Genomic DNA, 23400 nt, shown 5'->3' with positions numbered 1-23400 from the left:
TTCCTGCCCGCCGGAAGGTAGATCCGGGCGGGGAACTATTTAGGGCACACGTGCGTGTTGGGGTGCCTTGGGCGCTTATATCTTATTTCCGTTTGCGCTTCCCGCGCACCATCTTCATCGGATGTATTATGAGGGACTTTATGATGTTTCGTTGCCATTTGTTTGCATCACGAATGTACACCACAGTATCAAACACAACTCAATACCGATGTAGTGATCGTTCAAGGTCCATGGTAGCCTCTCCATTCATTGGCTTCTGCTTGAGTAATACGGATGTTGATGGGCTGTGCTTATCGGATGTCAGATACCGAGCGATAGGTAATTATTGTTGAAGACTGAGGATTGGGAACAGGTCGTCAATATGTGGGACGACGATGAATGCGTTTTTATTGATTAAAAAAAAGTTCGCTTTCCAGAATTTGAATGCTGAGAAGACTTCTTATCTCACAGTAGATAGCATATTCGTTGATGAGTGCGTGTATGTCTCGTGGATTTTGGACGATAATGAAATTATTTGTAAAACCCCATTTTGATCATGTGATGGCTATATGTAATATACAAAATCTTAACAAGACATTTCCTCCCTGTTATCTGCCTTATCCCGGGCATACTCGGTTGTAGCTGCATTGTAAGAGCGTAGGTGCTGCTGTTGATGATGATGTAGAAGTTCCATTCTGTAGCAGTAAGAGCGACTTCGCTACACTGCGACAACACTGTGCTAAGTGTGCTAAGTGTGCTTCCTCCTTTTTTTCCCGAGAAAACGCCTGAGTTTATCCCCCTCCCACATGATCTGCCAGCGAGACAGGAAAAGTTGCTGTGGGAAACGAAGGAACTCCTGGGCCGAGATTGGTCGGTCGTAAAAAGCGCCTTCTTGGACGCCTGTTTTCGCCAATGAGTCTGAATTCTCCTTGCTGGGAATTCCACAATGATAAGGGACCCAGATTAGCGATATGCCAAAGGCCTTATCGAACATTAAACCAAGCAGTTCGATGATTTTGATGGTAAGGAAATCCTGACTCTTAACAGTCTTCGGTGATCTCAGTGCTTCAATAGCACTTAGGCTATCAGTGAAGATGAAGTACTGATCCGAAGGTCTCGCTGCTATCATCAATAGTGCGTAAAATATTGCGTCTAGTTCTGCGGTTTAAACACTACATGGCAGCCTCGATTTGAAAAAAAAAACTTCGTTGGACTCGCTACAAACACCGAAGTCAGTGTCCTCCTCAGAGATCTTCGTAGATCTTTAAGATTTTGGTCTTAGAACCTGTCTCTAGAACCTGTCACAATTTTCTATTATCAAGGGATTAGATAATGAACAACGGACTAGAAGGCGAAGCGACAGCATTACAATACGCAAGAAATACTGTTTACTAAAGAACTAAATTACCGTTTAACTTATCTAGAATCAATATTTACGATTATGTGTTTATGTAAATGTCATCTGTTTGAATTATTAAATTAGCAACCACTTCATCCACTGACACTATCTTTTCGCTGAAAGTGCGTTATGCTTTATCCTTTTCAGCAAAAGTGTTTCTCAACGCGGCTGGTATCAAAATTCCAGTGCAGATATTCTGTGTCCTGTCACCTGACGTTGGGGATACCCTTTTGCTTAGCATCCGATACACGGAGCAGATCTTTTAGCGCGCCGTGCTCTTGTGTCAAGCACTTTGTGAACGCTAACGACACAGCCATTAGAGGTTAATTCACGGTCGGCAACGTGAGCGATTGCACTGGCTAAATTCCAGCTTCCGTTCCGTAGCTCTTGGCAAGCATGATGCTACAGCAAGCGCGGACCTCCCCCCCCCCCCCTTATAGTAGGGGCTAACTCAATGCTAATTTACTTTAGCCTATTGAAAAAACGTCCCTTCGCCTGTGTTTTTTTTTTAAGCAAAGGGGTTAGTTTGATACGGTTTGAAACCGTTTTGACGAGTTAGTTGTGTGCGAGCCCTTTTTTCTCGCTTTTTTTTTTTAAACAGCTACTCACACCCTTAACAGAAAGTGATGAATATTAATAAAGCTCACTCACAGTCTCTCTGTCTGCAAGTTCGCTTCGTTGCAGTTAGTTGGTGGATAGTTCCCATCTTGTGGGTGGTGATCTTTTTTTTTCCTTACCTGGTCGGTACTTTACCTTGCACCATTTTGCTGCTTGTTTCCCTAATGCAATATAGTCGTGAAAATGAAGCGAGCAAAAAGCGAAAATAAAAGGAAAAGCTTTCAGGTGAAACATCACCATGATGATGATGATGGTGATCCGTTTTGCTGCTGGTGGTAGCTGCCATGAAAGGTGGTCAATTTACTGACGAGATGGAAGAATATTTATTTAGGAGCTTTGATTTTTTTGTTGTTGCTGTTCCACGCTTTGCGCTGTGGATCCTTTTTCCCAGCCGTAGCGGACGGAGTAACGTCATTCCGGTCTTGTGTCGTGTGCTAGTGAGTAGGGTTGGAAGAGTTTGACATGATATGCCATAAGCAATCCGTTTTTCCTTCGCGGTGGATCGGGGTCGTGCGAATGGAGAAGTGAATCGTATCCTACACTAATTGACCGTTTGACTGAGGCTGGGATGTGTCTTCTCCGCGCGGAATGTGACAAAGGCCTGTCTTGGGGAATCGAAAGTGGATTTTTTTGTGTGTCCCAACTGTAACGGAGCCGTTTTTCGTTCCGTTCCGGTGGGCTGAAGGTGTTACCAATGTGCTTGATTATGGTGTCACGTTGACACATTTGCACATTACCTGTGGGATATAGGGACTAAAAACGTTTCGGAAAAATGGGACAATGGTGTCGTGTTGGTGGAATTCTGGTGGGTATGATTCTGGTTAGACCGGGTGGTTAATTTTGGTGGCATAATAGGAAAGCATTTAATTGAAATTAACACGTGGTAACCGTGGATATGTTTCATGAGCTGTAATACTGAATTGAAACGACCTACGGAATGAGCATCTCTTGTCTTTGTTGACAAGTACGACAAAGTACAAGTACAACAAATGTCAAATGTTATGCTAGATATCTGGAAGTCCTGTAAATAATGGACTTTTTACTTGTGAATTTTTTTTTTTGAATATTTTCTAGGATAAGGTTGTAATCAGGGTGTAAATCTTTAAGGAGCTTCGAGGTTTAATACTTCTCCTACCTAATCCAGGAGAAAAGGTTAACTCTCCGACCTCAGCGAAACTAGCGACGCCCGGTCAACCCTGAAATTCTAGATATGTTTCCCCTTTGCCTTTTTTCCATTTATTTATTTATTTGCATTACATTTTATGCTATTTAACATTTTAAGAATTCATATTAATGCCGGTTTTTACGTTATTAACCTTAACACAAATATTATTATACTTTTTTTCATTGAAAATATTTGAAGAAAACGTTGAAACCACAAAGTTAAGAGATTTACCGTAGAGAAAAAATTGACAAAAAACGCAGGATATTTTTAAACAAACTAACTGGAACACTGAATAGTCATCGTACCTTAAAATAGTTTTCTATTCATGTCAATTAACTCCTCTTGCATTATAAATAAAGCCTATTTACTATTCTTAATGGGCTACTAGTGCATTTTTCTCTGTATGTTGTGAGAGCGTTGCAGAAAATTTGGTGTTATACGGTAATTTCGTTCTTGTGTGTATGTCTATTGTAATATGCCAATAAGATGCAATTAAACAAATGTTTCAATATGCGCTTTAAACATTTGTTTAAATGCACAATTCGCCCAGATGGGTGACGCAAACGTAACAACTCTAACGCATTTGTCTAACGCGACACCTAGGTATTTTACACCATTTCGCCAAGCAATATCCGTGTTATTAATTTTTTAATGTACGATTATTAGCGCTCGTACATCTTTTAAAATATATGGCCTCTTTGCTATCGTTTATCTTAAGCTTCCATGTTTTGCAGTAAGTAGTATATTTTGCTATTCCTCGATTTAAATTTTTAATGGCATTATTAGGGCGTCTGGCAGAAGAACTAATGGCAAAATCATCAGTAAAGGCATACCTCTTTGTTGATTTCATTTTGGGATTGTCAGCTGTGTAGATATTAAATAAAATCGGAGATAAAACTCTTCCTTGTGGTACTTCAGGCTAACGGAGTAAATCATTCAGAAAAGTTTGAGTTTAAATGGACTGAACATGTGCGATTATTAAGAAAAGAAAGTATCATTAGTATGGTTTTGGCACGAAAGTGTAAACTAATTAGTTTGTATATCAGACCCTGAGATCAGTATAGGGGGTCAGATATCAGATCAGAGTGCCAAACTATGTGTCAAATGCTTTCTCCAGCTCTAATAATACAAGCCCTGTTGACTTTTTAAAATTGCGATTTGACCTATTTGTGTTAGAAAGCTTTTGTAATTGATTGATGGCAGAAAGCGCTCGTTTAAAACCAAACTGGTAATGGGTCATTTTGTTGTAGTTATAAACATATTTTGTAATTCGCTTTTCCATTCTAATGGGTCTGTAATTATCAGTGCTGCTGGGATCCTTGTTGGGTTTCGCAATAGGGATTGGTTTTGGTTTTTTTTCTCCAAGCAGTGGGATTGCCCTTTGCTTTTAAATACGGATTGTCTGTCTCACACTCCAGTAGTGCAGCGGTCTGCGGTTAAGTACTTCTTCTGGCTAGTTTTCAGGAAAAAAGGATAACTCTCCAACCTTAGTGAAAAACGTTGTGACCAGATACGCCAATCCGCTCGCAGGAACTAGTCCTGGTCGACTCAGGAAAAAGCCTAACTATCTGATGCAGATCTGACGACCTAGCATGAAGAATTGCGCGAGAGTTCGGGATCGGCCATCTCTACCCCTGATCGGCTCACCAATGGCGAATCCGGTTTGTTCTCGACAGCAACAGCAATAGTCACATGTGATTTTGAGGTTCATCTTTTCAATGGGACCTACGATGACTGGTTTAACGTTGAATACTTTTATATACTGAATATTGGATGATATCTTGTACTGATTTTAAAATTGTTCTTCACCTTTAAATTGTCCAAGTCTTCTTGAGCGGTTTCCAGAAGGAACTAAATTGCCTGCTTCATGCTTATAAATTCTTCAATAATACTATTTTTTCGTCGATCGGGTTTTCCGGGTTGTTTCCGGGTTGTCTCCCTCGTAGTGAGGACTGACTAACCAATTACGTCGGCAAGTCTAGGAAGCCATTTGATGGCAAGCCTTACGGTCGTTAAGCCAAGAAGAGAAGAGTCGCACAAGGACCACCCGAAAACAGATAAACTGATGTATAAATAAAAATAAATGTATAAAATGTGACCGGATTGCAAAATACTATTTTAATTGAGTTAAGTTGTTTGTTCTTTATAGCTCGTTTGAAATTAATTGCCACAAAATATTTATTTAAGTAAATAAAACAAAGCATCAATATTATTAATCAATTGAGGCTGGCGGACATTCATTTATTTTCAACACATTTGCGATAAACGTAAAAACCCCGTTTAGTCTGCTTTCCAAACAGTATCTCACAAACATAATCAACATGTATCTCTCCCCACCGTCGCAACAAAACGATCCATTGGAATGTTTCCCCTTTTACATCGTTCGAATACGTTGGAGACCGTGAAAACCGTGCGTTTGTTGGGGATCTGATTTGCGCGTAAAACGATGACAAGACAAACGATCCAGTCAAAAGCATGATCCAACGCGAAACAAGCGTTGCTTTTAATTCCGTTTTCTGTTTTGTAATTTCAAAAATTGTTGCCGTACTGAATGGGAGCTATAAGCCTGTAGTATGTGGATACACATGGACTGAAGGACTGTTGATTGATGATGGTTATGAAGCTCGTTTGCCTTCGTAGGTCATCAAACTTTGTGGGGTAGATGTGGTCGATGTTTAGCAAATATTGTTTCTTACATTTTCGACTCTCGCCGAGTTGGTTTTCGTTTGATACATTAGTACCTCGTGCTTGAAGGTCATTTTAATTACTCGAAAGGTAATGGAGAGATGACTTTACCCACATTCTTATCACAGGTGAGTTTCGTTTGGTTAATGGTCGTGCACCGGTGGTGGCAGCCGAATAGAAATTCGTATAAATGTGTCTGTGGTACAGACCTGTACGCTAGATAGGCCCTACCTGTTATGCGTAGGAGCAGCTTTTTCGACAGTGGGTTGATTTAGGTTATTATAATAGCATTAGCCTTGCGGGGCTTTAGAGGGCACAAGCTTAGTTCTCGGTTATCTCGGGCAAATAAAAGTGAACTCGAGTGGTTGTGTTTTGCGAGGGTGTGGATGTGTTTTGGGCAAGTGGGTTCGTTAGGATTTTTTGTTGTCTTTCTTCAACGTGGAAGGGAAAAATAGAGCTTTCTTCCCACCTGTATGTGCGTGGGTGTAGAACCACTCAAACTTACCTGAGGGTGAAATCGAAGCCTTCGCCGCCATCATCATCATCATTATTATTGTGGTTCACCCACGTGATGCGGGACGAACATCATTACCATTGTTCACTGTCGTTTCGTCTCGCGAGTTATTTCCGAAATCGAACGAGTGGAAGCACCTCTAATAGAATTCGTTCCCGTTCGTTTTTCCAGTTCAGCTGCAGGATTGCTGATAGGAAAAGGCATCGTTTTTTTTTTGGTGGTACACTTCCCATCTATGCTGCTTTCAAACGCCCACGTCGCCCATCCATCGATCTGACAATCCATCGATGCCACAAAAATCTCCATTCCGGCAGCGAGACACTGCAGCGCTTAATGCTTCCCAAAGCTTCACGCAGTTGTGGGATGCAGCATGAGCTTTGTGGCTGGTTGCTGCATTTCTGACGTGATTTTTATTCAAAAGGCACACACACACACATCCGAACGCTGCGTACACTTTGGAAGAAGCGATGGTTCTGGTCGCATCGAACGAAATCAGCATTGAATTGGGTGGTGGATCGAAGAATCGATGAGCATAATATGCTTATATCGGTGCTAGACGAGAATACGTTATCGAGTGAGATGGATCGTTAGGAACAGGGATGTAAAAAAAAAAACCCTACCGCTCCACTTTAAACTGCCATCATGTACCAGTGTTGCAGGTGTAGATGAGATCGATGAATACGTTAAGTTGTGCAAGGTTTTTGATTCCAATATGCAGATAGGTGGGGTACGACGAAATGGCTGTTCCAAAACGGGTTAACGGGGTTGAGCAAGAACGTTCTACCATCGTGCACAACACGACATCAGGGACGCCGAGGATGATGATGATGATATGACATCCAATCACACGCCAATCGAGTTTTTCCCGAAAATCCTCCAAAATGATCGTCACCATCCATGGCTTGTTCTGCTTCTAACAAGTGAGGGGGAAAAAACGCGTCCACGTTTTTTCTTTTCTGCCCTCAGCAACTCGTTAGACGGCGAAGGAAAATCGCCGTCAAACATCGCTCTCAGGTGTGTGTGTGTTTGACTTTATGGTTGCAACGCGAAAAGCTGCATACATGCGTGCGCGTTTCCATTTCTTTTCGGCTGTGATTTGTGTGACGGAATCTCGCACTGGTATCCAAAGTTAAATTCCTTGGGCAAACAACAGAGTCGCTAGAGTCGTTGGGTGACTTTTTCGGCTGCCTTCCCGGATGGCAACAGATGCGGCGTCTTGTGCGGTTTTTCACATGGGAAAATGTGGAAGTTGCGAGCATAAATTGCGGTGAGAGTGGTGCAGCACGAAAACAAAAGCTATCCCAAAAGAAGTGATACAAACATGAAAACGCAATACGAAAACAGGTGACCCCAGGCGTATCGTCGCGTGAAATTGTCGCTAATTAAGTGCTGATTAGCGAACATTGACTACAGAAAACAGAAGTCCATGATGTATGGTGAAGAGTTTTGTGTTTGGCGTGGCACATAAATGAGATGCAAATGAAAGCTTAGATAAATCGGACGAATGTGTGACTTATTTTGTTTGCATTTTGTTTAAGGTGTCATTCATTATATGTTAAATTGTCACGGACTTAATATAATAGCGTAAATGAATAATAAACAGCTAGAATTAGCACTTCCAATCTGTGCACAGTTGACAACAAGTGTTTAACAACTCGTCATTGTTATTAAACTCGTTCAATTCTATGTTTAATTGACTGTCGTTCTGTTAAGTATCGCCTAATTAACAGAGATGCTTTGTCATAAAAAAATCCTTTCCTCAAAAAAACGGCTTTGTGACACATTTTCTTTTATTATATCAATTTGATGTAAGGCTTCATGCTAAGCCATGCAAGGAAATAAATGATTTTTCACTCCCAGAATAGTGTTCAATTGAAATTGTCATTTTGTTTGATCATTTTCATGTTTAAAAAAAAAACAGTCATATGATCAACAATGTGCGAAGATATGAAATTTTAATGAGCTGCATTTGTTAAAACTCTTTAATGTTGGTTAAGTTGATTCATTCCCTGCAATAAACCACCCATAGTCATTAACACAGTGTGCAAATTCTTTAAAAAAATTCCACTCACTACCCTGTTGCTGCTGTGGCGTCGTTTAACATTCACCAACAGCTTTTAAAGAGCATCTTGCCTTCCCCAGATAGGACAGTGTTTAAAGCACTTCTGCCCAAACAATATCGTTAAATAAAATACTGCCGAAAATACTCCAAATGAAGAATGCGGCAAGGGAGACGCCTGCAAGCAACAAATGGCGTGAAAAAAGAAAAAGCTTTGTGTAGGAGCCAGCATATTGTGGCAGCATTGCTTTTCCGCTCTGCTGTTACTTCAGCGAGAAGGCAACAAATGGACGACGGCCGCACTCGCTCCACCAACTGCATACACTGTAGACAAAATAAACAACACAAGCACGGCCGCCCTATAAAAGAAAACCTCAAAAACGATTTTATGATATCACGTTTCATGGCGATGGCCGGGTGTGTGCCGGTTCGAAAAACGCGGCCGTCGTCACCGTTCGACGCCTATCTGCCTGCGTACCGTCGAAGTTAGGCATTCCGAATTCCGAATGAGCTGTTAGACGGGAACGTCGTCATCGTTTCTTCGGACCCGGAGTCGATCGAACGACACCGAACCGCACGGCACGGGAGAAGATCATTATTACCATGACACACTCGAAATATGGGCTTTTATGATGGAGTCTTTATCTGTTTGGAATGGCGCGGTTAACGGAACGTGTCGCCCGCCATCTATTGATGCGGGGCTCGTGCGCCCAAACCAATAATTAACCGTCGATGCTGTAGCACCCACTCGGGAGCGCGTTATTCCCGGTGTCACACTTGACACCCAGCGCGAAGGGAGAAGGCAAAGGAACACAGTAAATTCCCGATTGTAGTGTCCGGGTGGGTGGATACCATAAAATCGTCCGAGGAAGACTCTCCAGCGTGTTTATGTGGCATCTTAAGCGCGACAGGATATCATCTGGCAAATGAAGCGATTGCTTGATGAAGTGTCTCCTTAATCATGGTCGCTGAGCGCAAAACCGTCCGGTCGGTAGTTTCGGAGGGTCTGTGTACGGTCGTGATCTAGCAAAAGGATGGTGGTGACTTTGATTCGAAATAGATTAACAATCATTCAGCTTAATTTGTGTGGAGAATGGTTGTGCTGAATGGAGAACGCGCTAATTTAATGTAGTGGCTGGCATTTATCATAATTATCCTTTCCCATATGGTTGGCGGCCGCAGCACACCTACGGGCTTTCCGTTCCCTTGTGCGTTGGGTGAAATTATCGACCGCCCATCACCGCCGGCTTGACATCATTATTCGCTCTCATATGCCAGTAATCAGCTAAACAGATAACCCCCGTCTGCCGTGCCTGCTAGCAATGTTTCTGTACTGTACTGTTCGCGTTCTGTGCGATTGATTGTGCTACGAGAAGCATCCTTTGCTCACAGGACGATTATTAGTGAGGAAAATCGAATTCCCTACCGGTTTCAAATGCCACAGCGGATCCAGTAAAGGCTCCATTTATGCTCGTTGTATGATGTGTGAATTGTGTTGTCTAGAATGTCCTTTGCAGATATTGAAATACTCCTCGATGCTCGTGCCCGAGTATGATGACAAGACTGCGTGTCGAGTTGATGACAAGACTGCGAATTCGAATCGAATTGTTTCAGTGTTGATTGTGGAAATTATCTTAGCTAGAATTAAATTTTGTGGGTTGGTGAGAAAAAAGTGTATTTTTTTGTAAACTTCATATTTTTATTTTTGGTTTAAAACACGTTTATTAGTATTAAATTTTTAATAAGATCTTCCAATCTCTTCTGTTAGATTTTTTTGAAATTAATTTAAAGTATGTTGGTATAAAACTAGATAGACGGGGCATTTTGTTCCTATTTTTTGCCTCATCCCGGGCATGCTCCTTTATCTGTTTGTAAATGTTATATTCAAAATTATTTCTCCAACATTTTTTATTGTGCCTCGTACATCTTACGTTTTGCTGTCCACAGTACAACAAACCTTTCCCCCACCACATTTACTCATCTAATTGTCTACTTTGCCCTGGTACTATTTCACCCCTGTTCGTCAAACAAACGACAACAACAGCATAAAATCCATCAACGTTGATGAGATCCTTCCGTTCTCGCGTTGCGTGCGTTGTCAAGTGGTTGGTAGTGATTATTTTAAATTCTACCTCTGGCGATTATTTGCATGGCTCTTCATACTCGCACGTCGCGAAGGGGTATCGTCATTGCCATTTGTTAACACACACACGGTAAGCAAATGGGAAGGGCTCGGCGGTATTTAAAATACTGCTTAAAATCTGCATACACGAGAGAGCGAGAGAGGATGGACATTAAAAACGGGTGTAACGGTTGGGAAACAAAACATTTTCTTACTCTATTTCACTTTCACAGAAACATTCTACCCGGGCGAGGGGTTTGGCCTTTTCAATCGTTTTATAACCTAGCATCAACCGAATGGCACTAGGTATCCACACAACGCTTTACAAATCCAAAACCTCTACATAATGTTCGTCAAATACAACCTTATAGGGAGCGAGTGGGACCGTGCCGCCATGTCCCAATCAAATCGGCAAATATCATGTCACACGTAGAGTGTACAGTGGGGAGAAAGATTGAACAAGACAGAAAAGGAGCAAGAGAAAGAGGGAGAGAGCGAGTACGAAAGTAAATAGGGCGGTAAGGGATATGATGGTAGCAGCTGCAGTTAGGCCACTAGCATGCAATATGCTTGCAGAATGACACGCGGCAGCATGTCATTGGACCATGTTTGCCTTCTACATCCTTTGCTCAAATAGCGCTCAATGATGAGTGAAGTACAAAAGTAAATCATGAAGATTGGATTTCATTTATGAGGCCATATTTACCCCACTGCTGCACCTCCATCTGGCCCATCTCGTCAAAATCAAACCACTCTCATAAAAATGCGCTGCACTCAACTCAAATGACAATTCTTTTTCTTCCGTTTTCTTTTTTTTTTCGTTCTCGTTCACCTTCCCTTCAGCATTTTGTACACCTCCCACCGGGGTAGAGGAATCTTCCAACCAAACCGAATAATACTTTCCGACGAGAAAGCATTTCCTTACATGCACTTACATGGTGTGGCCTTGGGTGTTCGGTGCATGGTGCAAAATGGTACGATCCTTGTGCTGCTGCTGCTGCTGCTGCTGCTACAGTGCCATTTGCGTGCGGTGTGGGAATAGTTATTTATTTTTCGTTTTCGTGCCGTAAAATGTCACACATACACTACACATCAGGTTGCATCGACTAAATCCCCATGCGCCCGTCGGTATCAATCTTGACGCTGCTTGCCGGGTCGGGTCGGAGCAGCGTCATAAGTTTGTGATGAACGCGAGATGAAGAATTTACCGTACAACAAAGCGCGTAGGTGTGTTGTTAGGCGTGGACTCCCACGGGGAAAGACGGTAAGAATTGTGTGATAAGTCATAAAATCGGGGCAAACTTTACGCTTTGCTGCTTGGTTTAGATATTTTGTTAAAAAGTATAGACTAATTTTTTTACACGACAGGACCTGAATCTCAACCGGATCGTCTTCTGGAACGTAAGACTGGCGGACTGTCGGAGTGCCTATGCTTTAAAAATACTCTCACTATTAGATTTAGCTACATACGACCTGTAAAGAGGTCATAATGATTGAAATCGTTATAATAAACAAATTGTTGATTATATAATTATATTCAAGATTTGAGAAGCTGCTCAATAACTTGTTGGCTGCCTTTTTTTTGGTTTCTATTCCCGATCGTTTCCGCTGGTTAGTTTTAGTCCTAATGATCCTTATGATATTTGTTAACTGGCCATTTCTTGATTATTTTGTAAGTGTCACGACTTCAATAGAAATAAATATGCTGAAATGAAAGGTTACTAATTTTTTTTTATCATAATGGGTAAGATTGATATTAAAAACTTCTAAAATTCTAAATATGAAAAAATGGTACCAATGGCCAAAGTTGTTTAACACTAGAACTACCGCAATTTTCTGCGGTTTTGATTGTTTGTTTTTTTTTTTTAACATCAGCGTTGACAATCCATTAAATAGAAAAAATGAATAAATTGTGTTGTGTTGCAACCTCCAAGATTCAAATCATTAACAACAAATAGATCAAAGCATCATTGGACTGCAGGCTTGTTACCCAGCCTGATTACTCATAAAATTGTTAAAGGATTATGTTATGCCACCTGGGCATAATGTGTCAACGCCGGGGAGGATGTTATGCTATCTGGGCATAATGTGTCAACGGTATGTTTTTTGGGAATGGTTTTGGGCAACGAACAGTAATGTCACACATACATGGAAATACATAGAAATCAAGTAGTGAACTGAGCGAACGGACGTGTTCTCCTTTTGCTCCGAAATTCCTCCTTTTTTTCTCCTAATACAGTCCACTCGAAAAGGACATTGTGGTCCTACGGAACCGGATGCGAAAACCAGTGTAGTGTTTCGCGTGTTATCGGTGTATGGAACATCCGCGATCGGGTGTTAGCGGCGTGACAGTGCGTCGCTACTGTGAAAGAGTAGCACTAGCCGGAAAACAAAGTACCGTGATCCGGAAAGTGTGATGCGTTGGAAACTGCTACAAAGCTTTCCACTTGACTAAGGAAGATCCGCGATCGGATCTTAGTGACGTGACAGTGCGTTGCTACTGTGAAAGAGTAGCACTATCCGGAAAACAAAGTACCGTGATCCGGAAAGTGTGATGCGTTGGAAACTGCTACAAGGCTTTCCACTTGACTAAGGAAGATCCGCGATCGGATCTTAGTGACGTGACAGTGCGTTGCTACTATGCAAACAGAGTAGCACTATCCGGAAAACAAAGCACCGTGATTCGGAAAGTGTGATTCGCCGGCATTCCTCTCGATAAAGGCATTCTGCTGATCGAAGGTAATCCGCTCAATAAAAGAACATTGAAACATTCGCGAAAACCACGTGTGATTGGCGTGGCGTGGGTTTGCCAAAAGCAAATGGCGGACCGGACGGACAAGTGAAGGTGTGTGAATGTAAAGACAATGCAATCACCGTTTACTCGGTCAAAGAAAGTGAAGAGATCACCGATAAAACGTACGACTCCTTCAACAATACCAACACAGTCGCAACAGCAAGAAGTGAAGAAGGTTTCCAACAAAATGGAGGCCCAACTACAAGCTTTGGTGAAGCAGCGAGAGGGAGTGCGCAACAAGCTTAGTCGTGTGTGTGCATCCTTATGTGATAGTGATGGGCAACCGAATGCCAACGTAAAAAATGTGCGCTTCCTACAGCTCCAAGAAAAGGCTTTGGCAAACATGTACAATGAGTGCAACGAAATTCAAAGCAAGATCTACGAACTGTCCCTCTCAAAAGAAGAAGACGAACAGCAGAACAATCTGTACATCGATTTTGAGAGAAAGTTCAACGAAGTTTCGTTGAAATTAAGTTTGTGTTTTGATGCCGTGCCCAAACGTGAAGCAACTCTTTCAGTTGTGCCATCGACCTCGCATGAATTTTCGCCTTATCTGCCACCGTTAAATGTTCCCTTACCAACATTCGATGGTTCGTACGAGAAGTGGTACGCATTTAAAGCAATGTTCACCGCTGTGATGAACCGATACAAGCATGAGGAACCCGCGCTGAAACTGTTCCATCTCCGGAACAGTCTTGTCGGAAAGGCAGCAGGTATCATTGACGAAGTGTTAGTGAACAACAACGACTATGAAGCCGCATGGAAGATCCTTGCGCAACGGTATGAGGACAAACGTGTGGTCATAGAAAAACACATTGACAATCTTTTTGGCTTAACAAAGTTTAGTCGAGACAACGGTGCTAATCTGCGTAAGGTGATCGATACTTGCAACAAGAATGTTGATGCATTGAAGCATCATAGCCTTTTGGTTGAAGGTCTTGGTGAACAAATGTTAGTGAAGCTCATAACAGGAAAGATGGACAAGAAGTTACAGGTTGCTTGGGAAACGAAGCAAAAGAAGAACGTGTGCTCATCGTACGCCGCATTAGTAGAGTTTTTGGAAGAACAGTGCAGAATTTCCGAGATGGTCGACATAGGCGTGAAATCATCGACGGAATCTATTAAACCAAAAACAGTGACAAAAACATTGGTTGTTAGCGATTCCAATCAGCAAGCGAAATGTACAGTGTGCAGTGAGGTTCATGAACTTAGAAACTGCAAACGTTTTAAGAGTAAGAGTGTTAGCGAAAGGATTGACGTTGTGAAAAGATCTGGCGCTTGCTTCAACTGCCTGTCGAATGGTCATCGCATCCGCACATGTCGGTCAGGTTCTTGCCGTCGATGCGGCAAGAAGCATCATAGCTTACTCCATGAAGATCGTTCAAGCCATGTTCCCGATCGTGTAGCGCCAACAGCGTTAGCAGAGAGTCCAAACTTGCCTGCTGAACCACCGACAACTCTATGCACCAAGGAAATGTATCCTGAGAGACAAACTGTTCTCTCGACCGCAGTGGTATTAGTAGACGGTTTGCGTAATACTCCTTACCCGTGCCGAGCGATTCTGGATTCGGCTTCACAAATGAATTTTGTTACTGAACGCTTTGCTAATCTTCTTTCTTTGAGAATGGAATCCACTGACGTCATAGCTAATAGTTTGAACGGTAACAAAACCCGTTTAAGCCGTAAACTGCACACAACGATTAGGTCTCGTGCTGGTGACATCGTAGCGGAAATTGAATTCTTAGTGACCCCACGAATTACTGGTGAGCTTCCGTCCAAGTCTTTTGATATATCACAGTGGCCCATCTCGAGCGAACAGGTGCTGGCCGACCCTACCTTCAACAGAAGAGGACCTGTCGATATGTTAATTGGCGCTGAATCGTTCTGGGATCTAATGCAAGATGGCCGATGCGATCTTGGTTCCAATCGACTTGTGCTGCAAAATACGAAACTAGGTTGGATTGCTGGCGGTGTGATTAGGAGCGACACGACTATCATTGCACGTACACTTTGCAACACTACGGATGATGAGCCGCTTACGGAACTACTGAAGAACTTCTACAAGGTAGAATCCTGCGACGAGCTCCGCCCTTCTCCGAAGGCGGACGACGAGGTGTGTTTGGAACATTTTCAACGCACACACGAGCGAACGAAGGAGGGTCGGTATGTGGTCCGACACCCTTTCAACGAACGGAAACGCGAGCTTGGCGACTCGCGTGAAATGGCACTGCGACGATTTCTGGCGCTGGAGCGAAAACTCGAAAGGCAGCCCGACCTGAAGGAACAGTACTCACAGTTCATCCGAGAGTACGAGCAACTAGGACACATGCGTGAGATTGTGGAAGCACCAAACGAGGACCCAGGGTCGGTGTTCTATCTACCTCACCACTGCGTGCTGAGACCTTCGAGCACTACAACTAAACTACGAGTCGTGTTTGATGGATCAGCAAAGACGTCGACGGGTGTATCCATCAACGACGTTTTAATGACTGGACCAACAGTCCAAAACGATCTCACTGCAATTCTTCTTCGTTTTAGAGGGTTCCAGTACGTTTTCACACTGGACATTCCGAAGATGTTTCGTCAGGTGAGGGTCCATCCGGAAGACACGAGGTACCAGCGAATCTTTTGGAGGTACAACCGGAACGATCCACTAACAGTACAAGAGCTGCTCACTGTTACCTATGGATTGGGACCTTCCCCGTTCCAAGCAACCATGGCGCTTAAGCAGGCAGCTAACGATCATCAGGGCGAGCTCCCGAGGGCTGCCGAAGTAGTTAACAAGGGAACATACATGGACGATACGTTAACTGGAGCTGATACACTTGCTGAGGCATGCCAACTTCAACGAGATTTGACAAAACTGCTAAAGAATGCTTGTTTCAGTGCTCATAAATGGTGTGCTAATCATCCTGATATCGTTGCAGGAGTAGCAGAAGAACTTAGAGGAACTTCTTTCGAAGTTACAGACAACACCTCCAACACGACAGTGAAGACTTTGGGTGTTACATGGAATCCGCTTGAGGATTGGTTTTCGGTGTCTGTTCCTGATTTCGACCACTCACAAGAAATGACTCGGCGAAGGCTCCTGAGTCAACTGGCCAAGATTTTCGACCCGCTTGGATTTTTTGGGCCAGTTATCACCTACGCGAAGCTGATTTTACGTGAAGTCGGCGAACTTCGGATAGATTGGGATGACACAGTTCCTACCGAAGTTAATGAGAAGTGGCGAAATTTCCGAACTGAGATGACAGCGCTGAGGGAAGTTCAAGTTCCGAGATGGATTTCCTGGAAGAATGTGCTCAAGCTAGAACTGCAAGGGTTCGCCGACGCATCTGATCAAGCTTATGGTGCCTGTTTGTACGTGCAGGGTTCTTTCTCGAATGAGGAGCCCAAGATGCAATTGATCTGCAGCAAATCTCGAATCCTACCGAAGAAACGGAATCCGAAGCAGAAGGCCCTCACGACCCCTCGAACTGAACTGATGGCGGCATTGTTACTTGCTAGAATGGTTGTGAAGTTCCTGGACGCTACGGAGCTTAGATTTGAATCTGTTCATCTCTGGAGCGATTCAAAAATCGTGTTGTGTTGGCTCAAGAAGTCCCCTGACCTGTTGCAAACGTACGTATCAAATCGGGTAAGTGAAATCCAACAACTCAGCCTATCTTTCCTTTGGCATTATATTTCCACTTACGATAATCCGGCCGATTTGATTTCACGTGGAGTCACACCGAAGAAATTGATGAAGTCTACGATGTGGTGGCAGCCTCGGCCACTACAACCCATCGTCAAGAAGGCGGACTATACGGAAATTCCGGACAACGAGCTGCCGGAAATGCGAGCTGGAGTGGCGTTGGCCACTACCGTTCCTGTTGAGCGTTTCCCAATCTTTGAGAAGTTGGGAAGTTTCACGAAAATGGTTAGGAGTATGGCTTACTTGGTGCGTCTCGCTAGGTTTATCAAGTCACGCAAAGGGGAGGTGATAAAAGGTCAACTCACAGCAACAGAATTACGTACAGCGACACACGTAATTATACGAATGGTTCAGCGAGAGGCCTTTCAACAAGAAATCCTCGCTCTAATGGACGATTCGAATACAAATTGTCGACTCAATGGACTAAAGGCGTTTTTGGATCCAGATGATGGTATCATACGAGTTGGTGGAAGAATCAAGCGAGCCATCATACCCTACGATAGTCGGCATCAGATGCTGTTGCCGGCTAAGCATCCTGTCACCGAGGCACTTGTTCGTCAGTTACACATTAACAACTTGCACATCGGGCAAAGAGGCCTGCTTGCAGTTGTACGTCAACGGTACTGGCCGTTGAACGTGAAGAGCACTATCCGTAAGGTGACACGAAAATGCATCGTCTGTTTCAAGGCGAACCCGTTTAAGACAACGCAAATGATGGGTGATTTACCATCGTATCGTGTCCAGCCAGCCCCCGTTTTTTCGGATACCGGTGTAGACTATGCAGGTCCTTTCTCCATCAAGTCATCGACCTCTCGCAAGCCGCAGATCACGAAAGCCTATGTGTGCCTGTTCGTATGCCTGCAGACTCGAGCCATACACTTGGAATTGGTCTCGGACTTGACGACAGACGCGTTCCTTGCAAGCTTGCGGCGGTTTACCAGTCGACGAGGGTACCCGAAATCGATACGATCTGACAATGCAACCAACTTTGTCGGAGCCAAAACGGAGCTGCACGAGCTTTGGCTTATGTTCAAGAAAGAGTGCACCACGAAGAAGATCATCAACTATTGTGCCGACAACGGTATTGACTGGTCGTTCATACCACCGCGAAGTCCGCACTTTGGCGGTATCTGGGAGGCTGGTGTGAAGCAGGTTAAGCACCACATGAAACGTATTGTTGGTGACAGAAAACTTTCCTACGAGGAGCTCTACACGACCCTTACACAAATAGAAGGGGTACTAAATTCTCGACCCTTAGTACCGAGCTCAGACGATCCATCCGACTACACCGCAATCACCCCGGCACATTTCCTGATAGGCCGAGAGATGCAAGCTGTTCCAGAACCCGACTACTCCATCCTAAAGGAGAACCGTCTCTCACGATGGCAGTTGGTGCAATCTATGTTGCAACACTTCTGGAGACGGTGGACTGCCGAGTACTTGCCGGAACTCCAAAATCGGTCGAAATGGCTGAAGCGGAAGGAGATCAAGGTGGGATCGCTTGTACTACTAGCAGACCAGAATACACCACCACTACACTGGCCGCTTGCAAGGATAGTAGCTGCACACCCCGGAGACGACGGTGTGACACGTGTCGTTACCGTTAGAACGGCGAATGGAGCGGAGTTCAAACGCGCAGTTACAGAAGTCTGCTTGCTGCCGTTGGACGAAATTGATAGTTGAAATACTATTTCAACGCCGGGGAGGATGTTATGCCACCTGGGCATAATGTGTCAACGCCGGGGAGGATGTTATGCTATCTGGGCATAATGTGTCAACGGTATGTTTTTTGGGAATGGTTTTGGGCAACGAACAGTAATGTCACACATACATGGAAATACATAGAAATCAAGTAGTGAACTGAGCGAACGGACGTGTTCTCCTTTTGCTCCGAAATTCCTCCTTTTTTTTCTCCTAATACAGTCCACTCGAAAAGGACAGATTATTTTATTTCTTGTACGTCTGTCGGTTACATATAATCACCATTTTGTGAGAAATTCGCATTGAAATACGCTGTTTATCGTTCACAAACCACAAGCCATAATGAGTGGTTAAGGTAGAATTGCCCATGACGTAGCTTAATATTAATATTAGATTAAGTTTTTAATTTTTAAATTCAAAGACACGAACATTGAATGTGTAAAAGCCATGCATAAACATTTACCATGCATAATTATTATCTATGAAAAATAAATCCTCTTGGAAGGTGCCATAACAGTCAAAATGACTGGTTTGGTAGTTCTAGTGTTAATAAAACGATGTTCTTTGTTCTAGTGTTAAACGATGTTCTTTGCTGCGTTTTACAGGCTATTTTTACTTTTGAATTGCACTTAATTTTCTGTAAAGGTCCTTTTCATCATCAAATTTATATTTCACATCCGTCAATAAAATGTTCACTGCTGTCAGTTCACCAATGTCAAATCGTGCGGGTTGTTCCGTTCAACTTCAATGTTGGTCAAGCCACATAAAAGAATATAGCGAATGATTTTTTAACCAAGCACAGATTACTGTAAACAAATGAAAATGATTATTAATTGTAAACTTTTCTAATTATAAACTATTTTCAATAGTTAGATTTTACGGCACCAATGTGGGTGCGAGTTTGTGTAAAATTGTACTTTTTTTAATTTACTAGAACTTCAATTGTAGCTATTTTAATTTTTGTTTTATTCTAGTTATTCTAATTATGAGTTATAAAATAATCCTAATAATTAAGTGTTATACATGTGTCCAGCCAAAGTTGAAATTAAACCATCGAAAGATATCTACATCCAAAATTATTTTTATTATTTTTATACGAATTTGACCTGAGCATCAAAATATGAAGAAGAGACAAAACATACTTCAGTAAACATGTTGCACACATAAATTTCTTTTGAAAAATTTCCTTTTCAGTAAAACATCATCATATGTCCCGCCACATAATAATCCTTCGATCATTTTTCCTCCTTTTAAAGTGTCCTTTCTAATGTTATTCATTCCATTTCTTGCTCCGGCACGCGATATGTGTTCGCGTGTGCTAGTTTTCGGTGTAGTACATAGTACATACGGTGCTTTATTTTAAGACCACAATCATCACCACGTACTGGTTTTATATCCCTGCACAGATTTAGTGTCCTTGTTTCGTTGTAGCGTTCTTAAGAGAGTTGTTTTTTGCTCTTCGTTTACGGCTTTCAATTCCACTCTATCTAAACTAGATCGTCGTCCTTTTTATGTGTGTCAAAATAGTTCGCTTTTCTATGTGTCTTGCTTTATTTCTTGTTCTCTATAAGCATCTAGTGTTACCATTCAAGCACAAGTTGTATTTCAAAGCGTACTTTAAGCTGTTGATCATGTGTTTTTCGTGACGATTACTTGCAGGTTTTTAGTCTCCTTATTTGCTGTGGCTTATGTAGTAGCGAGAGCTATGCCATGGGAAAGGAGAAACCTGTTGTTTTAAAGTGTCTTTTTTGACGAAATAGGACCAGACCAGTGGCTAGGGTGCTCACTGGTTTGTTAAAACTTCTTGCATCTCTGGCGGTAGCGTAGTGGGTGTAGATGTTGGGGCTTATGTTACTTCTTTTAATCTTTATTCTCTCGTTTCACTTCGTTCGCACAAAATGCGGGACGTACTCAAACACTAATTTGCTGTATCATATTCTAATTATGGTGGGTGTAGGTTACACCATGGATTGAGACGTAAACCCGCATGCGGATGTTAATGCTCCAAATTAAGCAGAGAGGTACAATAATGGATAAAACAGGTTAGGATGTGAATGTGGGTCATTTTAAATGGATTAAATTGGAACAGAAAGAATGTTTCATATGCTGCAAGTGTCGAGTGAAAGCTTTAATGTATTCCATGTGTGAATCTGCTGGAATTTCGTATTATTTTGTAAATTTAGTCGAGTTCCAGCTTACGGAAACTGCCGACTGCTCCTCCCTCGATGTCATCCAACAGAGCGTGCCGTGAGTATGGTTCATTATGATCAAGGTCGATATCCATCTCGTCCAGGAGCAGCATTCGTTCACGATAACGCTCACACTGGTCCCGGAACGCACGAATATGCTCGCTTTTTGGTTCCTTGCCACCGTGTTCCTTCGGCAGCAAGCTTCGATCAAACTTCTCCGCTAGCTCGTCGTAATCGCGAAACAACTAAAAATAAATCACATAATTTTAGACTTCACATTCACGACATATAACACTTCATCAGCAAGATATTTACAGTGCAACGCTTGCGAATCTTTTCGTTGAGGAAGCCCAGCAATCCGTTTACGATCCACAGTGCCCCGGACGGCACGTTCACGGCATGGATCGCCCTACACCGTATCGGAACGGCGTTGTTGACGTAGTGCGCTACCTGTCGCAACACGCTCAACGACACTATACTGTGATGTGCCAGCTGTATATGCTGCAGGTCGAAGATGACTATTAACCCCGCACACTGGAACAGTGCCTCGTCACTGTACGCCTCAACCAACAGTGCATGCATACGATTACTGTGATCGACGGTGTAACGCTTCGGATCAAGCAGTCCCCAATCGCACAACGTCACCAGACACCCGTCAGGATCGCGTTCCTTCAATGCGTACAGGAACCCGATATCGGTGAGATCCGCTAGCTCTGGGTCACGGATGTCCAAGCGTTGGAACCAGCTCGGATGGAGTATGCGGGCGGCTAAATAACGCTCCAGTACCTGCGATGCCGCCAGGAAGGAGTGCTTCTTGGCACGCAAGAACCGCAACAGAAACCGGGCATCTGTACGACACTGCCGGATGTGTGGATGTTTTGCAATCCAATCACGCAGCTGAGCCAGGTTTTGTTCCACCGTCGAACGATCTTCACGGATTATTTCCAACGTTTTGCTGATGCTTTCTGGACCTTGCGGATGCTCGTACTCGTCGTCGTAGGTGTCTGGTGCCTTTTCCAGGCACGGCAGCGACAACGGATTGGGTGTCATGGCGAGATGTGTATGAGCGTAGGAAAAAGCTAAACCATATGCAACACCGACGCTGGGAGCACTATCTGTATCACTTGCACTGCGGAGATGCACTAAGAGCAGATTGTCACGAGACAGCAGTTTAATAAGGTTCTGGTTTTAGTCATATGTTAAGAATGGTAAAGAAGAAGTGATCCTGTGAATTACGAGCAAAAGTGTAAATGGTTACGATCTTGTCTTGCCGGAGTTAACGGAAGGTTACTTCTATGCCACTTGGTATATTTTTTGTGTGCAAGCCATTTAGACAGGCCACTTTGACTCGTTTAGTGTATGTAAAACAATGAACAAAAAACTCTTGTCTTGTGTGGAAAGATTTACTGACGTAATCTGCGGTAGGAAAGTACAATTTCTCGTTTTTGATTCGCTGGGATTTTTCTTATGCGTGTATGACGTTTACACGTTTAGCTTCGAGGCAAATGTTGTCATTGCGCTGTTTGGTTCAATGCTGAAGTACCAAGTACGTCACCAAGGTAGCTCTTAATGTTCGAACTGAACTTGAACTTGAGCGTTTTTTTTTTCGTTCAAAAGGAGACCAGTAACATTGTGGCTTGCTCGTTCTAAATATACCCTTCCATTAGAGTTGCTATAGAAAGCACTCCTGATGACTTCAGTAGTAATGAGTACCAGCAAACGAGTCCATTTCTCGCCCTCAATTGCTTTTTGTGTATGCATAATGCATGGAAATGTCTTCATAGCGCTACATTCATCTCCAACATTCGTCTAGACAGATAATTGAGTTTCACCAGGGGCCAGGGTCTCTACCCCAAATGATTTTGAACTTTCTGATTAGTCGACAACTTCGAATCGCTTGGTTAAATGTAATATCTCGTTTACTTAACTTATTTGACTCATAGATTCGTAACTTTTATATGTGTGTTCCAGTTACAGGGATGTGCATGAAGAGATAGAGCAGTCCTGTTTGCTTCTCAACATAAACCATTAAGAAGATATGAATATGTATGGTTCGAATAGGTCGAGATACAAAGCGTTTATTGCCAGCGCATGTACGAGCATAATTTGCTCTTCGTTTTCCTTCGGCAGACATTTTGTTTTCCTATTTTCGCGCACTCTCCTTATCGGCGGGATACATTTTCCATCCCGCCGTGTGTTTGTGCCTTCCGGTGGCATCCGGAGCTCGAGTACCATTCGCTGACTATCTCCCTTCCAAGGTTAATACGCTTTGGGATCGATAAATAAGGATGGTACCAAAGAGTGTAGTGAAACGCGAGCCCTTCTAAGGATTCTGCGTGGCTTGGCCAAGCCGAGCATCGTTATTTGACGTTATGCCAAATCCCAGAGCAACATTGCTCGGGTCGGTTGGTCTATGGTCCCCTTGAACTTGTCCGGAGTCGGGGACAGGCTCAATGTCATAAAAAGCATCGAGTGTGCACT

The 23400-nt window shown here is 43.1% G+C and overlaps 3 protein-coding genes across 3 annotated transcripts in view; 1 reads left to right on the top strand and 2 right to left on the bottom strand.

The window, feature by feature from the left end:
• Window positions 1-23400, bottom strand: part of LOC126561303 (nuclear pore membrane glycoprotein 210) — a 359207-nt gene that overhangs the window by 208711 nt on the left and 127096 nt on the right. The gene's annotated exons all lie outside the window — the stretch shown is intronic.
• LOC126560853 (uncharacterized) lies at window positions 13406-18712 on the top strand. The gene is made up of 2 exons (XM_050216802.1): window positions 13406-14286; window positions 15040-18712. The coding sequence occupies exons 1-2, from the start codon at window positions 13406-13408 to the stop codon at window positions 18710-18712; spliced, it is 4554 nt and encodes a 1517-aa protein (XP_050072759.1).
• Window positions 20907-21969, bottom strand: LOC126562590 (alpha-tocopherol transfer protein-like). The gene is made up of 2 exons (XM_050219139.1): window positions 21235-21969; window positions 20907-21164 (listed from the first exon to the last, which is right to left on the bottom strand). The coding sequence occupies exons 1-2, from the start codon at window positions 21967-21969 to the stop codon at window positions 20910-20912; spliced, it is 990 nt and encodes a 329-aa protein (XP_050075096.1). The 3' UTR covers window positions 20907-20909.

The sequence above is a fragment of the Anopheles maculipalpis genome, chromosome 3RL (genome assembly GCF_943734695.1).
Source record: "Anopheles maculipalpis chromosome 3RL, idAnoMacuDA_375_x, whole genome shotgun sequence".
NCBI lineage: Eukaryota > Metazoa > Arthropoda > Insecta > Diptera > Culicidae > Anopheles > Anopheles maculipalpis.
The sequence above is the reverse complement of the archived record's forward strand: the minus strand, read 5'-3'. Positions and strand labels throughout refer to the sequence as shown.

Excerpts from the sequence above, each read along its gene's own strand:
- LOC126560853 (XM_050216802.1), top strand. The coding sequence starts at position 13,406 with ATGCAATCACCGTTTACTCGGTCAAAGAAAGTGAAGAGATCACCGATA. Across the intron at positions 14,287-15,039 it reads GAAGGTCTTGGTGAACAAAT|GTCTCGTGCTGGTGACATCG; the intron begins GTTAGTGAAGCT and ends CACAACGATTAG.
- LOC126562590 (XM_050219139.1), bottom strand. The coding sequence starts at position 21,969 with ATGACACCCAATCCGTTGTCGCTGCCGTGCCTGGAAAAGGCACCAGAC. Across the intron at positions 21,165-21,234 it reads AGATTCGCAAGCGTTGCACT|TTGTTTCGCGATTACGACGA; the intron begins GTAAATATCTTG and ends ATTTATTTTTAG.